General features: G+C 32.3%; 1 protein-coding gene across 1 annotated transcript; it reads left to right on the forward strand.

Moving 5' to 3' along the window:
* The first annotated feature begins 7,056 nt into the window (after positions 1-7,056).
* LOC145791423 (pectinesterase inhibitor-like) lies at positions 7,057-7,560 on the forward strand. The gene has a single exon (XM_082871779.1). The coding sequence runs from the start codon at positions 7,057-7,059 to the stop codon at positions 7,558-7,560; it is 504 nt and encodes a 167-aa protein (XP_082727905.1).
* The last annotated feature ends 8,289 nt before the right edge of the window (positions 7,561-15,849 follow it).

Genomic DNA, 15,849 nt, shown 5'->3' on the forward strand with positions numbered 1-15,849 from the left:
AATACCAAAAATACAAAAAAAGAAAGAAAGAAAATGTAGTACATTTTTTTTTGTATTTTTGTATATTTATTAATTTTTTAAAATACTTTTTCACAAATATTTTACTAGATAAATCTAAGTAAGATGCATTTAAAAAAATAAAAAATTACTTAAAATTTTAAAAATATTCACTATAAACAAAAAAATAAAAATAAAAAAAACAAAATATTCAATTTTTAGAAAATTGAATTCAAAAAAAGTAAAACCAAACACATTGAATTGTTATTCATACTTTCAACTGATATGTAGTAATGTTTTTTTTTTTTTTCGTTGATTTGCAATTTTTTCTAAAATCTTTCCTTCGCCCTTAGGAATGGCAATGGATAACCTACCCTGTGGGTATCCATGGAGACCCAACCCAAATATATGGGTTTTTCCCTCTTTTTCTTATCCATTGGGTAGGGTAGGTGATATTCTTTAAATATCCACAGGGGATGGGTTGGGGATGGGTACCCACTAATTTCCCCATATGTTTTTTTTTTTTTTTTTTTTTTTTTTTTTTTTTTTTTTTAAGATTCACAACTAAAACTAAATATACATTCAATCTTTTTTCTTTTTTTTATTTATTTAATTTTTTTCCTTTTTTTAATTTTTTTTAAGGTTCACAACCTTTTTTTTTTTTTTTAAGATTCACAACCAAAGCTAAATATATATTTAATTTTTTTTCTTTTTTTTTAAATTTTTTTTTAAGGTTCACAACCATTTTTTTTTTTTTTTTTTTAAGATTCACAACCAAAGCTATACATTCAATCTTATTTTATTTTATTTGGCTCAACAATAAAATCAAATACACATTAATTAACATTGTCACATTATTCTTGTCAAATTTTATGCATATCTAGAAATTTTTAAATTTATTTAAAAAAAATTAAGTACATTGTCTAGTGTAGGTTTCGGTTTGCTTTTCTATGTTATTTTATTTTGTTGTGTATTGTAATTTTCAGAATGGTTTGCTTGTTCTGAAATTTCAATTAACGAGTATGAATCTATTTGTTTTATGTTATCACACAATTTATACAACATATATATATATATATATATATGAATGTATTTGAAAATAAGGAAATTGTAGAGAATCAAAACAAGCATGAGTTGCGATTGGTTAGAAATGATGGGTACATAGATTTATTTGCTAGAAAAACAAAAAGGGGATACAAAGTCATACTAAATAATTTTTTTTAAATTAAAAGAATTTTTCTTAGTTATGAACAGATTTAACTGAAATCAGCTTGTTTCCCAATGTTATGCTTCATTTATTTAGATAGAAAATATTTTTTAATGAAAAATATTTTTTATAAAAAAAATTCAAAATATATTTTTTTATATTTGGTGGTGGTGGTGATGGAACGAAGGTGAAAGTAGAAATTATTACATAGTGGTGGGGTGATGGCAGCAGTGATGATGGTAGTGGCTATGGTGATGGTAGTGTGACAGTGAAAGTGAGAATAGTGGTGATGGTGTTGTAAAATTAGTAAAAATTTAATTGAAAAAATATTTTTTGTTTTTTAAAAGTAACAAACAACAAAATTCGTGGGGGACTAAAGGAAGAAGATGGAGGATGGATTAGGTGTGGTAATGCATAGATATCTTAAAATGAGTGGTTCAGATTTGTTAAAGGTATAATTAGATTTTGGATAAATTAAAATGAATTATTCAAATTTGCTAAGAGAAAGATGGTTTAATGTCTAAAATGTCCGTGGCTAACAATTCCTTGGTTATGCCCTGATGCAATTTAATATGAGTCTTATAACACTTTCTTCAAACAAACTTTTTGATTTTCTCAAAATTATATATTTGATTATTATAAAACAAACTTTTTAATTAATTAATTAATGTGTATTTGATTTTGTTGTTGAAGCAAATAAAATAAAATAAGATTGAATGTATATTTAGCTTTTGTTGTGAACCTTAAAAAAATAAAAAATAAAATAAAAAAATAAGTTGTTAACATTAAATATATTAAAAAAGAAAGAAAAAAGATTGAAGGTATATTTAGTTAAAACCTTTATAAAAAAAAGACAAAAGAAAAACAAGAAGGTTGTTAACATTAAATATATTAAAAAAGAAAGAAAAAAAGATTGAAGGTATATTTAACTTTTGTTGTGAACCTTAAATAAAAAATAAAAAAATTGTTAACATTAAATATATTAAAAAAGAAAGAAAAAAAGATTGAAGGTATATTTAACTTTTGTTGTGAACCTTAAAAAAATAAATAAATAAATAATAAATAAATAAATAAATAAATAAATAAAAATTGTTAACATTAAATATATTAAAAAAGAAAGAAAAAAGATTGAAGGTATATTTAACTTTTGTTGTGAACCTTAAAAAAAAAAAAATTGTTAACATTAAATATATTTAAAAAGAAAGAAAAAAGATTGAAGGTATATTTAGTTTTTGTTGCGAACCTTAAAAAAAAAAAAAAAAAAAAAAAAAAAAAAAAAAAAAAAGTGATTGTTAACATTAAATATAAAAAAAATGGGGATTAAAGTGGGTTGGGGAAAATCCATACCCATTAAAAAATGGGGAGGGTGGTACCCATGGAGAATGGGGAATGGGGAAAATTTATTATAGGAGAATGGGGATGGGGAATTAATATCCACTCCATTGCCCCCATTGCCATTCCTATTCGCCCTAGTGAGTAATGTAACAGTGACGTCTTACATTATTGATGATAAGGGATATCATTATTTACTAATAAATAAATTACCTCATTTTACTGTTTAATTCAACACAATTTAATACGTAAGAAGGTTTCTTATATGCTCATGTTAAATTACTTCCTCCATAGAAAATTTTTTATTAATAAAGGGTTAATTTCAAGGGTAAATTGTTTATAAGTCCTATTTGGAAGACTTATAGAAGATATGTTCCTATGAAAAAACTTATATCTCAATAGGTCTTGTGGTTTTCTTGTGGACAAATCTACCCTCAATCTTAATTAATTAATTAATAATCTGATTAATGATAATACCATATATGAAAATTTCAATATTACCATAGATTAAGATTATATCTATATGGTTAGAAATTTGAAATTCAAAATAACCTAATTAATGGCAATATCATATATGGGAAAGCCAATGTTATTATAGATTGTGATCATATCTATATGGTTAGAAATTTGAAATTCAAAATAACATAATTAATGACAATATTATATAAGGGAAATCTAATATTACCATAAATTGTGACTATATCTATATGGTTAAAACTTTGACATTCAAAGCGTAAATGTAACATGTAACATCTCAAGCCCAATGTCACATTCCCAAACCCAACGCGACATTCTCATATGTTTTTGAAATTCAAAATAACTTGATTAATGTCAATACTATACATAGGAAATCTAATGTTACCATAGATTGTGATCAAATTTATATGGTTGAAAATTTGAAATTCAAAACTTAAATGTAACATATAATATCCCAAACCTAATATGACATTTTCAAACCAAACGTGACATTCTTATATGTTTCTTATCCCAAACCCAACGTAAATGTAACATGTAATATCCCAAACTCACTGTGACATTTCCATATGCTTCTCATCCCAAATCCAACATGGCCTTCCAATCATCCACCATTGAACCACCATCATCCCCAACCCAGCGTAACTTCAACATTGTGTGATGGGATTCAATCCACATTTAATGATAAACCCAAATCCCTAACAATTTTGCGCAACGTACTATGCCATGTATGTAAACACTGATTATAACAAAGATACGATACACATCCAAACACATATACAATTGAACAAATACACAAATATCATCTACTACATGGTGCATGTGGATTAACGTTACACACTAAATATAACTTGCATTGTAACACGATCATTCAGGTCCCAATGTATAATTGCCATTCTGCGATGTGGTTCACATTCGACATCCAATTAATAACCAGAACCAAATACCTCCAACCCGACCCTTGAACATATACACACTACCCCACACATCGAACATATCAAAACACATCAACCATCACAATGTCAAATACACACATTCAATCGGAATATTGACCAAAGTGTGCCTATCAATGAGTGTAATAGGTTATAAAATGCCCCATTAAAGATGAACAATGCACACTTCAACAAACAGTAACACATTTCAACCACACACGCACAAAAAAAAAAATACCTCTTCACCTCAACCAATTGGACTCGAAAACTGTCGAAGGAATCAACATACGACACTCAAATTTCATCATATCATTGACCATATCCACATCCATTTAAGCAACATTTTCAAAATGCACTGGAATCCCGCAATCAAGGTGAAACAAACTCGCACAGTCGTTGTCTGTAAACTTGTCTTTCCTAAAAATCTTCTCAAACTTGATATGATGAATGAAAAAATAATGTATAATAGGAAAACAAATTAGGGGTATAATAGTATGCTAATATTATTCATTTACAATTCATAGGACCTCAAGGAACACATTTCTATTTAAATAGGACTTCGAACTTTAAAAGAATATTCATAGGACTTCACATTAAACAAGTCTTCAAAATAAGACTTATAAATAATTTTTTCCTAATTTCAATTTTATCTTACAAACTATCATTAATTTTTTTTTATTTTGTTCCTAAATTATTGATTTTTTCCATTTAGCACTTAAAATTATTGATTTTTGTTCATGTGGTCTAATTAAAGAGGGTTGTACAAATAAATAATCTTTAAATCTTAATTTGAAGGGAAAAGAAATAACTATGCTAATTATATCAATATTTTTTTTTTTGAGCCATACATTTTTAATTGGCTCGATTTTGACTATTTAGTTGAGATTGTGACAATTTAAGCCCATTGATAACGTTGATTTTTCATTAAAAATAATCATTGAATTGATTGAAATTAATTCAATGAGTTGAACAAGTTCATAATTTTGCATTTAAAACCATCACACATGTTACTCATATGCGCATTCCATAAAAAATACTAACAATTATAATTAATTGGACCAACTTAACACAAAATTCAAAATTCAAGGTCAAAATTAAGCCAATTGAAAGTCAATAGACTAAGATGACACAATGAACAAAATGCAAGGATTACCCGTGTAATTTTTAAAAATAATTTTATAATTTTTGCAGCTTAAATCATATAAACAAATACCCATTAAATTGATTGTAAGATATAGTTTGTTCAAATTAATAAGAAAAGTGAGTATTTTGTTGTATAATTCATAATTTTCAAATTCTGAAACAATATTTTCTCTATGAAATTAGTTTTCAACAATTATAATTTATATAATCGCCTCTATAATTAGACTACATTACAAAAACTAGAAAATTTAGAGAATTTATAGTGTGAGGTTGCGAGTTCAACTCATATAGAGAATAGTTTGATACTTTTTGGGGTTATTTATTTTTTCCTCGTTATGGGAATTTTATGTAATTTGTAGTGGTTGGCCTTAGTTTATTGGTTGTTAGACTTCGTTAAATTTCTAGCTACTGTGGGTTAGTGGTCTGTTTGATTATGATTTTTTTTTTTTATATTTTTAATTATTTTCTTATTAATTAAAAAAATAGACAAAATTGATAATTTGACAATGAAGAAGAAAAAAATGATAATAATTTGGAGAATAAAAGTAAAATTAATCAATTAATAAATGATTATATTAGCCCCGTTGAGGAATATACTATTTTGGTTAACTTTTAAACCTTTTACAAAATGATGTGTAAAAAAATAAAAAAATAATATAATATAATAAAATATTTTATTTTATTTTATTAATTATTCTAATCTAGGCTATTTTAACCCATCCCAAGCATCCCATTGTTTCTTATGATGCATTCAAAAACAATGATAGAGACCCTCAATTTTGGGGACACCCACATGTGATAACTCAACCCGTACTATGCTTAATTATGTATGACATTATGTGTTTGACATGAATTTGTAAGTTTACGTATCGAAAATATGTGAATTTGGAAAAATATCTGTTGAAAGTAGGAATATCTATTATAATTGAAATTTTGAACTAAAATTGAAGACCGTAGAGACACGATAAACAAAAACCGACTTCATATGATTAACATGATTTTTAGAGCCTTTGGTGAGATTTTGAAAAATTATGATTTGTAATTTAGTGATGTTTTGGGTGTAAATAGAATCTCCCAAATTAGAAAATCAACAAAGCATACCTAAAAAGCCACTAAGCTCAAGTCCAAGCCCAAACCCAACAATCTTCATAATGGGGAAGAAATAAACACCACTATGAAGGGTATTAAACTTCTCTTTATAGGAGTTGAATCCAAGATTTCATATCACAAAAGGCATGTTTGATTGGGTGGATTAGAGCATGGGATTGAGATTATTAATCCGTGAGCCTAATTATCCTATGTTTGTTTTAACATTTTGGTTTAGGATTATTAATCCAACAAATTTGTAGGATTATTAGTAATAGGGTAGGGGTGATATTATTAATCTAATGGATATTAATCCAATTGGATAGTGAATACCACACTAATTTAATAGGATTATTAATATTTCACTATTAGTTTTGTGAATCAAATATAACCAAAGGGTATTACACAATCATTAGGCCAAATATGGTGGTATTGTAATTGGATTGAATGTCTTACGTTATTTTGCTTATTTGACCATTTACTGCATTGAAATTTCATAACTACACACATGAATATTCATATATAAAAATTAGGAAGACTATCCGGTGTTGATTAGCTTACCATATGTTTATAATATATAAGAAATATATTATATTTTTCCTTTTCTGTTTTGTGGTGAATACAACAAGACGAATGAGTGCTCTGCGTTGTGTTATTAGTGCTTACCTTATTTGACCATTGATTGCATTGAAGTTTCATTTAACTTTACTATTATACCATGTATATGCATTTATTTGTGATTGTGCTTTGTTACTATATATTGTTACAATTGAGTGCTTAAATACTTATGAGCTTGTCCAATGTAAAACACTCATTCTCCATCAAAAAGTAAAAAATAAAAATTACAAAACTCTCTCTTGGAAAGGAGTGAAGATAGTATTCACCATGACAAGAATTGTTCTTCTTTTTGTCCTCTTTAGTCTAAATTACCATTCTCATGCGGATTTAATAGCTGATACCTGCAAGAAATCTGAATATCCCGATCTTTGCAATTCGACTCTAAGGTCAGACCCTCGCAGTGCAAAGGCAGATGCCACAGGGCTTGCTCGTATCATGCTTGAAGCTGCACTTATTAAAGCTTCTACTACTTTCAATCAAGTGAAAAAATTACTTAGCAAGACAACAGAACCTGCTCTCAAAGAATATCTCACCACTTGCACTGATTTGTATGAATCAATCGTCGAAGAAATTCCTAAAGCCATTCAGAATGTGGGGTCAGATAACAATGAAGCTATCCATCAAGGAGATTTGGCCATTACTGATGCTGACACTTGTGATTTTGTATTCAGTGATGGACCTAATAAGCGTAAATCACCTTTCACGGCTGACAATATTGCCGTGCAACACCTAGTAGCAATTGCTGAGCATATTTTAGCTTCGCTTGGTTAAATTTCATCTTTGTAAACCAGATTCTATCTTTGTTTTCAATATGGAATGAATAAATGAACTTCTTAGTTTTTTTTTTCTTCATACGCCTGCGTTCTTACTTTCTCACGATTTAATACTTGTAGGGCTAAGGATTAGTGTTGTTTTTTGGTTCAATCTTGGCATTTGTTTTGCTCTTATCACCAAAAATGCTCATGGCATTTAGGAATCATGTCCTTTAAAGGTTATTAAGATATTGACAGCACTGCTGATATACGAAGCTATAGTTACAGAGAATAATAGTTGAAAGTCAAGGCATGGTAGTGGAGTCGTCGAAACTTTCTCCAAGGCTTCTCTTGGGATTTTTCCATTGCCATTTTTTGTTCTTTTGTTTATCTTGCTTTCATTTTCTTTTCCAGGGAAAATAAAATCTTAATGAGATATTTGAGATTTTGAGATGTTATTTTTGTAAGTAGAGAATACTCTGATCAGTAAAAGTTGCACTTCATGCTCATTTGGCCTTTGTATTTTGAAAGTATGCAAATCTTCGAGAAGTTGAATTGCAAGTCCAAATAATGTAATGAAACAAATTCGATGAAGTAACCATTAATACCCATGTTGAGTGATTTGTTATTAAACATTTTAATGTCATTTGTACAAAGTTATCGGGAGCTTTATTGGTGATTTCCCATAGCTCCTGTGAATGTGAATAATGGGAACTTGTTAAGTTGGAGTTTTGGTTTTAATTTTTATAGTTTTATACTCCAATTCAGTTCTGCTGGTTTAAGAAGAGGTTGGAGAAGAGAAGCATTTTTATGCACAACTATGAAGACAAAAGCAAGAACGATGTTTTGGTCATGTTGTGAACTTTGTTACACTGAAAAAAAATGTTTGATGGGTAGTTGAGCTGTTTCGGCCCCATCAATCATCCCCCAAGTCCAGTCCCACATTTTAGTAACTATATTTGTTTTTTGGTACATCAGATGCCGTAGCCTGTCTCTGGCTGAGAACTGCTTATTTTGTAACAATTAAACATGTATGATTAGCACATTTCTTCGACATTTTGCACACTAAGTATGTATTACACAATCCAAAGGAAAATTCTCTACAAAACATTTGGCCAAAGTAATATTCATCACTTTCATCAAGCACAAATAAGAAAGGGTATGAGCCTTCAGGAATAAATAGAATTTTCTGAAAGTACAACTTAACATACAGTCCTGCTATCTGAACAGACCTCCAAATCAATAATCAAGTTTGCTGCCCAAAAAGGCCAACCAAATACAAACTACATTATAGTTGAAAAACAAAGCTTAAGTGGTTCAAGAATGTGAAATTGACGATTTAAATTATTTTAATTTTGAGTATCGGACTATATGAGAGTTTAATTAAATATTCGATTATGTTTAGTAAAATTGAGATTTTATTAATTGGATCCGAATTGGAGTTGATCAAGTTATGAAGATTGGGAATTGCGATTATTGTGAATTAAATTGAATTATGAGGGGTCCAATTTAAATATGTAATTTATTGATGGAAATTTTGAGTCTGATTAGAAATTGAAGGCCTAAATAGTTTGGGAAATCAAAATTGATGATGACAATAAGTTTAATTTAATATTTGGAGCCTTTTGAGAGTTTGATTAAAAATCTGATTCAGGATGATAAAAATTAAATATAATTAATTGGGCCTCAATTGAAATCAATTAGACTAATTAAATTATGTGGGATTGGTGATTGGTTATGATTAATTTAATTATGTGTTAATTAAGATTTATAAAGGGTATATGTTATTTAATTAAGCTAAACTTTATCACAAATCAAATTAAGGAAGAATCTAGAATTGTAATTGTGTGTGGGTGTGCAGAGAAACCTGTGTGGGTGTGTAGAGAAATCACATATGTGCATATTGTTGTTGTACTGGCAGCTTAGATCTGTGCACGTGTGCAGTGTGGATGCCTCAAGAGAAGTGTGTGTGTAATACATGTGCTGGAAATTAGATTCAAACACATAGGAGAGAGAGAGAGAGAGAGAGAGAGAGTGAGTATGTGCTGTAGAAGGTGATTGAAGTAGACCATTGAGAGAGAGAAAGCCACGGATTGAAGGGAAAAGAGAAGGAGCTTAAGAATTCATCAATTGTACACCAAATTGAAGATTAAAGTTAAGGATTTTAAGTTTAAATTTTATAGAATCCTTGTATTACACTTGAATTAAAGATGAGTTTGGGTTCAATTTCGTAACTTGGAAGAAATTAGAAAACAAAGGTGAAGAGATTAAGGTAGGTTCATGGTTATGGAAATTAATTATTTTGGGTTTGATGTTGCAATCTTGCATGAAATTAAGCCTCATTGTTACATGATGAGTAAATTCTACAAGTTTAATACTCTAATTATACATGCATCCTGGATTTTGAAGAATTTTGACTAATTTAATCTCATATTTTGAAGAGAAAAAAGAAAAGCTTTGAAATTAGGAATTTGTTTGATTTTGATCTTTAATCCATGCATGTAATTTAATTTAAAATTTTTATTCAATTTAGACACATTTTGGAATATATATGATCATAAATTAAGATTTTGGTTGCAAATTAAGTTAAGTTGAAACTCTAAGAAATTGATTTTTGCAATTCATTAGTTAAGTTTGGTTTTTGTTATTAATAATGAAATTGGGTTCTATTTTTACATACATCATGAAATTTTCAAAAATTTGGAAAGTTTAATTCATATTTTAAAATTTGTGGGTTTGATACAAAGAAAATGAATTAAATCTAAATTTGGAAATAAATTATAATTTATATCTGATAATCAAAAATTAGTTTGATTTTGATTTAATTTTCTTACATGTAAAGATTTTTGAAAGGGCTGTATAACTTTAATTTATGTTTTATAAAACAAAGAAAGAAGAATATTGGAATTATTATATTCATGAAATTATTGGTTTTAATCTTAATGATCAAAGAGATTTTTGTATTAAAAATTAGAAAATTAGCCATGGGTTCATCTTTATTAATAAAATTACATGTGTAAATTTGTTCATGGAAGAGTTTGAGTTTTGAAAATGTGTTTAGAAATTATTTTGTTGGTTTTGAAAGCACATAAGATTTGATGGCCGCTCGAGCAGTGAAGTCACCGCTCGAGCGAACTTTAAGGCCAACCAGTATTTTTACAGAGCTTTGCAGACCGCTCGACCAACCAAAGGTGCGCTCGAGCAAGGACCCTATTTTCAACAGTTTTTGACTAACTCTTTTAAATGCATAATTGCATCCTCGTGACACTCTAAGTATTTTTAGGCACTAATTAGACTCACTGTAGACCGCCCGAACTCGCTCCGCGCGCCCCCCTTTCGGAGAGGACGCGAATTGAGTTCTAGCTACTACAGTTCGGACTACTGTCACGATTCTGAATCTAATCTCACAAAGTGCAATGTAAAACTGATAAATCACCAAAGAGTCTAAATCCGGCAATTGGTTTTGGAAAATCAATTTTAATTAAAAAGCGCCAAACATGGATTGCTTTGCTAGATTTCAAAGTCACCACCTAAATATTTTGTTTTGAAAAATTTAGGAAATCCTGACTCATGCCTAAGGCCACGTGTCCGTCATCGCCAAAGTTGCATCGGCTCGGGAACTAGGGTATGAGAGGAGAAGGTCCTGAAATGAGCACCCCCGCTCGCCCGATCAAAGGATCGGCCTCTACTAAACATGATATGTTATTTTTGAAAACACATGTGTTCTTATTCCGATTTATTTATCTAATCCTACTATGTGATGCGCACAACACACATGTATAGACTAAACCACTCAATTTGGAACAAAACATCTCATGTTTGTTTTTCAAAAATGGTTTGAATTTGCCACTCTCAAATGGGCTTAAAACATACATTCAATGAATTATTCCAATTCAAGTAATAAAGCCTCCATTCACAGGCATTCATGCAGTTTAATCACTTAAGCAAATAGCCTCATGACAAGCATGCTATCATGGCAACACTCACACTTATGCAAGGATGCTAAAGCGTAAATACTTACAGCATACTCCAAGCCAAAATAGGAAACTAGTTAGAAAACAATGCATGCTCCTAACTATACAAAATGTCTGATGCAACACATGCAAAATGCAACTAAGTAGGCTAGGCTATCTAAGATGGCATATGAGTGGCACCACTTTGATACATGTATTCAAATAGGTATTGAAATATAATGCAGTTTGAATGATGCGCCGAGCCCGGTGCATGTAATACAAATGAATGATGCAAACATGCATAGCATAAGGTATGCTAATTGAAACATGACCTAAAACTAACCATCGTAAGCAGTTAAGTAAAAGGGAGAAAGACGTGAGGTTAAAAGACATGCACACACACACGCACGCTCGCTTATTACAACAACGTGCCCTCTCGATGGAGGGTCCAAAAAATTAAGCTAATTAGCTACGCTAAGCTAAGCTACTTATCACAAACCAACTACTTAACTAACTTAGCTAATTAATTATTACAAACACAAATTGAACAACTAGCTAATCTAAGCTAATTGGTTATAACACATTGAAATAGTTAGAAATTACATGGAGACATGCATGCTCGGTTGGCGTTCGCTCGGAAATCCATTACCATGTTGTCAATTGCCTCTGTTTGCACTTGCCTTGATCTCTGAAAATTGTGCCAATCTCCAGAATACCTTTACTTCAAAACAGGAATCTGCTGGTGGACTGCCAGCCACTAAAACTGGCTGGTCGGCTAGTGCCACTGGCCGGTCGGCTAGTTGCTTCTACAGGCTTCTGGTTTTGCTCCAACAGAGAACAATAGAGGCACAGTAATGTATTTGCAAGACAATGTTGGCACTGCCACTCTCCCAATCATCTCTCAAGCTCAAAGGAGCGTGGCACTCAGCTCTCAAGCCACCAACCAAGCATTTTCAATGCATGGTGGCTAAGAACCAAGCTTATACCATGTTTATGAATGCACAAACAACACACAAAGAGCCTCCACCCTATCATGCTTGATCAAGGGTGTTAGCACGAAGAAACGTGACACGTTCCATCACTTCCAATATGAAATGTCCCATATTGCTTGTGTTTGGATTGACGTCCGATCCAAACACATGCAATGCAACACACATATGTTATCTTGGCATGTTTTAGTTGATTCAATTCTTGTGTACACATTTCACATTACCAATTCATTCTTTAATTGGTTAAGTCCAATGTGCAAGTCATCTAAGGAGAGGAGGTCAACCAAAAGAATGGTTTAAGGCATAGGAGAGACCATGCCTTTGACTAGAAGGAACCCTCAAAAGAGGGTTAAAGCCATTTAAGCGCAAGCCTCAATCCCAAGCTCAAACACAAACTCAAGGCCAACCAACCCTTAAATGAAATGGAAAAAGAAATTCAGTGCTGAAGTGGCATGCTAAAGACCTTAAAGCATGCAAACAATGCAAGCATAGCATGTTGAGAACCACGGACATCAAAGTTAGTAAAAAGCAATACACAAGAGGCATGCAATACATAGCACAAATGTCCAAACCAGCTCTGGACAGAGCTCAATCATGCCAAAATAATGGTCTAAACATGCTGAAATGAGAGCTCAAAACGCTAAAAGAACATGCACACATGTTGGCCTATAAGTAAGGCATAATACACAACCCTCAAAAGTTATGAAGAAGTGAAGTATATGAGAGTGTGACTACACTATATGCACTGAAATTACATTCCAAATGGTGCCATACCATGCAAACATCACATACATAACATGTTAAAGGCCTCAAAACTCAAAGCTAGTCAAGGCCCTTTACACTACAAGCATGCAAGGGAAGCCTCATATGGTCGAAACAGATTTAAAACACATCAAAATAGTGGCTAAAACCTGCTAAGACTTAGGTACAAAAGGCAAGAAAATCATGCTTATGTATTGGCTCACAAACAAGGTATGAGGCTTAACTTCTAAAAAGCATTGAAAGAGCGATATATGTGAGAGTATGATAGTGATATATGCTCTGAAATCACATATTAAATGATGCCATATCATGCAAACAACCCAAGCAAAGCATGCTAGAGGACTCAAAACACAAGACTAGTGAAGCCATTTACACTATAGCTATACAAAGCAAGTCCCACAAGGCTAAGACCACTCAAAATAGTCCTAAAGCATGCCAAAACAATGCCAAAAACATGTTGGAGTAGAGCCAAAACATGCTAGATTAATTGACTAACTCATGAGTCATGCAAGGCTAACAAGTAGGATTACACTACAAGTGCAAGAAGCATGCAAGAGATGACCAAACTAGCCAAAAATAGAGTTATGACAGGTCCAAAAAGTCACAAAAATATGCTTGAAATGAGCTAACATAAGCCACAAAAAGATGCTACTTTATAGTGCTAATAAGCCATGGCATAGAGAGACAATGAGGGAAGGCTATCCCCTCCTATTTGGGACCTCAAAACAAGTTTTCTACCACTGAAATTCCTTTGGAATTTGGTGGTTTTAAGGCCAAAAAGAGATTGTTTGAAAAGTTTGAAAGATAGCTCAAAAGGCTTTACAAGCCAAGGAGCAAAAGGGAGGACCACCCCCAAACTCAAAAGGGGCTTAAACCACCAATTTAAGGGCTTAAAAACAGAGTTTTTTTCAGTTGAAAACTAGCCCCAAAATAGTCCAAAAGGATAGCAATTAAACTATGCAAGACAAGTTTAAGCGACAAGCCTTATACCTCTTGAAGCACAAGCACACAACAACCCTAATTCTGAGCTTAAACCAGCTTTGAGAGCTCAAATAGGACCTCCAAGAACCTCAGTAACAAGTTAGAGATGTTTGGTCTAGGGTCTCTTTGCATGAGTGTGGAGAATTCCCATTTTCAAGCCCTTTCAAGCACAAAATATATAGAGAGGGAGAATTCTAGAGAAAGAGGGAAGAATTTTTGCTCCTCAACCTTCTAGAGAGAGAGGGATTCTAGAAAGAGAGGCTCCCAAACTTGTTCACCTTCCAAAATGAGAGATATGGCTTCAATATATAGCAAAAATGAAGCATTTGGTCGAAATATTTGAGCTAGGACAGTTGGAGCACTTGGAGGACAGCTGGAGGAGAAATATCTGCAAAAAAAATCTGTGTCAGCTACTTAACTGGCCGGTCAGCTACTTCAAGTGGCTGACCGGCCACTTCAACTGGCTGGCAAGGGGAAAAAGTGGTTGGGAAATGATTGGCAAGGGGAGAAAATGGCTGGCAAATGCCAAAAGTGGCTGCCAAGGCCTCTCCTCCCTCCAGACAAAAGGCACCAAGGTTTGGCCCAAAAACAAGGCCAAAACACAGAGGGTTTAGAGGCTCAAAGACAAGGCATTCAATCGAGAACTTCGGGCACTGAAAACAGGTACAAACATGCACAATCATCGCGCGCACAAACGATGACGTCTGAGTCTTAAGGTCGGTCAAAAATGGGGTGTCTATAGTTGCCCCTCTTTAACAGAACTCGAAAGTCATGAAATGACGGGCGTGAATGTCAAAGCCCAGAGACGACCCATTTTTGACAAGACCAAAGACTCAGACAAGCAAACAAGACAAAAATAAATGGTTGCGCCTGCAGGCTGCCTACGTATCCTATTGCAAGGAATCAAACCAGCATAGTTCAGGGGGCAGAATGCAAAATGATACACAATGCACCAAAACAATATAAATGAAATACAATGCAATGAAATAATCAAACCACAAACAGTGCAAAACCACACAAATATCATAAAGGGATGGAGATGCAAAATCAAACTACGCATAACATAGAAAAGGTGCCGGAACCCTTAAACCACAATTCTCTTAGTGGAATAGGTGTGTGCACATGCAGAACTTTGTGTTTCGCACGAAGAATACAAGTAATTAGGTGGCATGATATAAGTGAGGAATGATCTGCTAAGGAAAGATCGTGATCCTACATGCTGAAAGCAGCAAAACAAAGTACAATGTAATGAATGCAATGGATGTAGTGAATAAGGCGCGCTGCCAAACCACATTTCTACCTAGAAAAGACATGGACACAAAACAGACCTTGTCTAACACAGAAAAGGTGCCGACACCCTCAGACCACAATTCTCTTAGTGGAATGGGCGCGTACACATTAACACAAAACCATGCTTCAACGAAGGAAATGGTATGAGCACATGCCCAACCAAGCTTAACATAGAAAGGATGCAGGTGATAAAATGGATGATGCAATAGATACATGCGATAGATGCTATGCAACACTTATGATGGATACGATAATGCAGCTAGGAAGCGATGCCCTCGAAAGTACCTTACAGGGGCAATTGGTGATGGCCCACCTTATGCTATTGGGGATTTT

Source organism: Camellia sinensis, chromosome 5 (genome assembly GCF_055761805.1).
Source record: "Camellia sinensis isolate YWXY chromosome 5, ASM5576180v1, whole genome shotgun sequence".
Lineage (NCBI taxonomy): Eukaryota > Viridiplantae > Streptophyta > Magnoliopsida > Ericales > Theaceae > Camellia > Camellia sinensis.

What these genes read in the sequence shown, in the direction of transcription:
- LOC145791423 (XM_082871779.1), top strand. Translation starts at nt 7,057, where the DNA reads ATGACAAGAATTGTTCTTCTTTTTGTCCTCTTTAGTCTAAATTACCAT.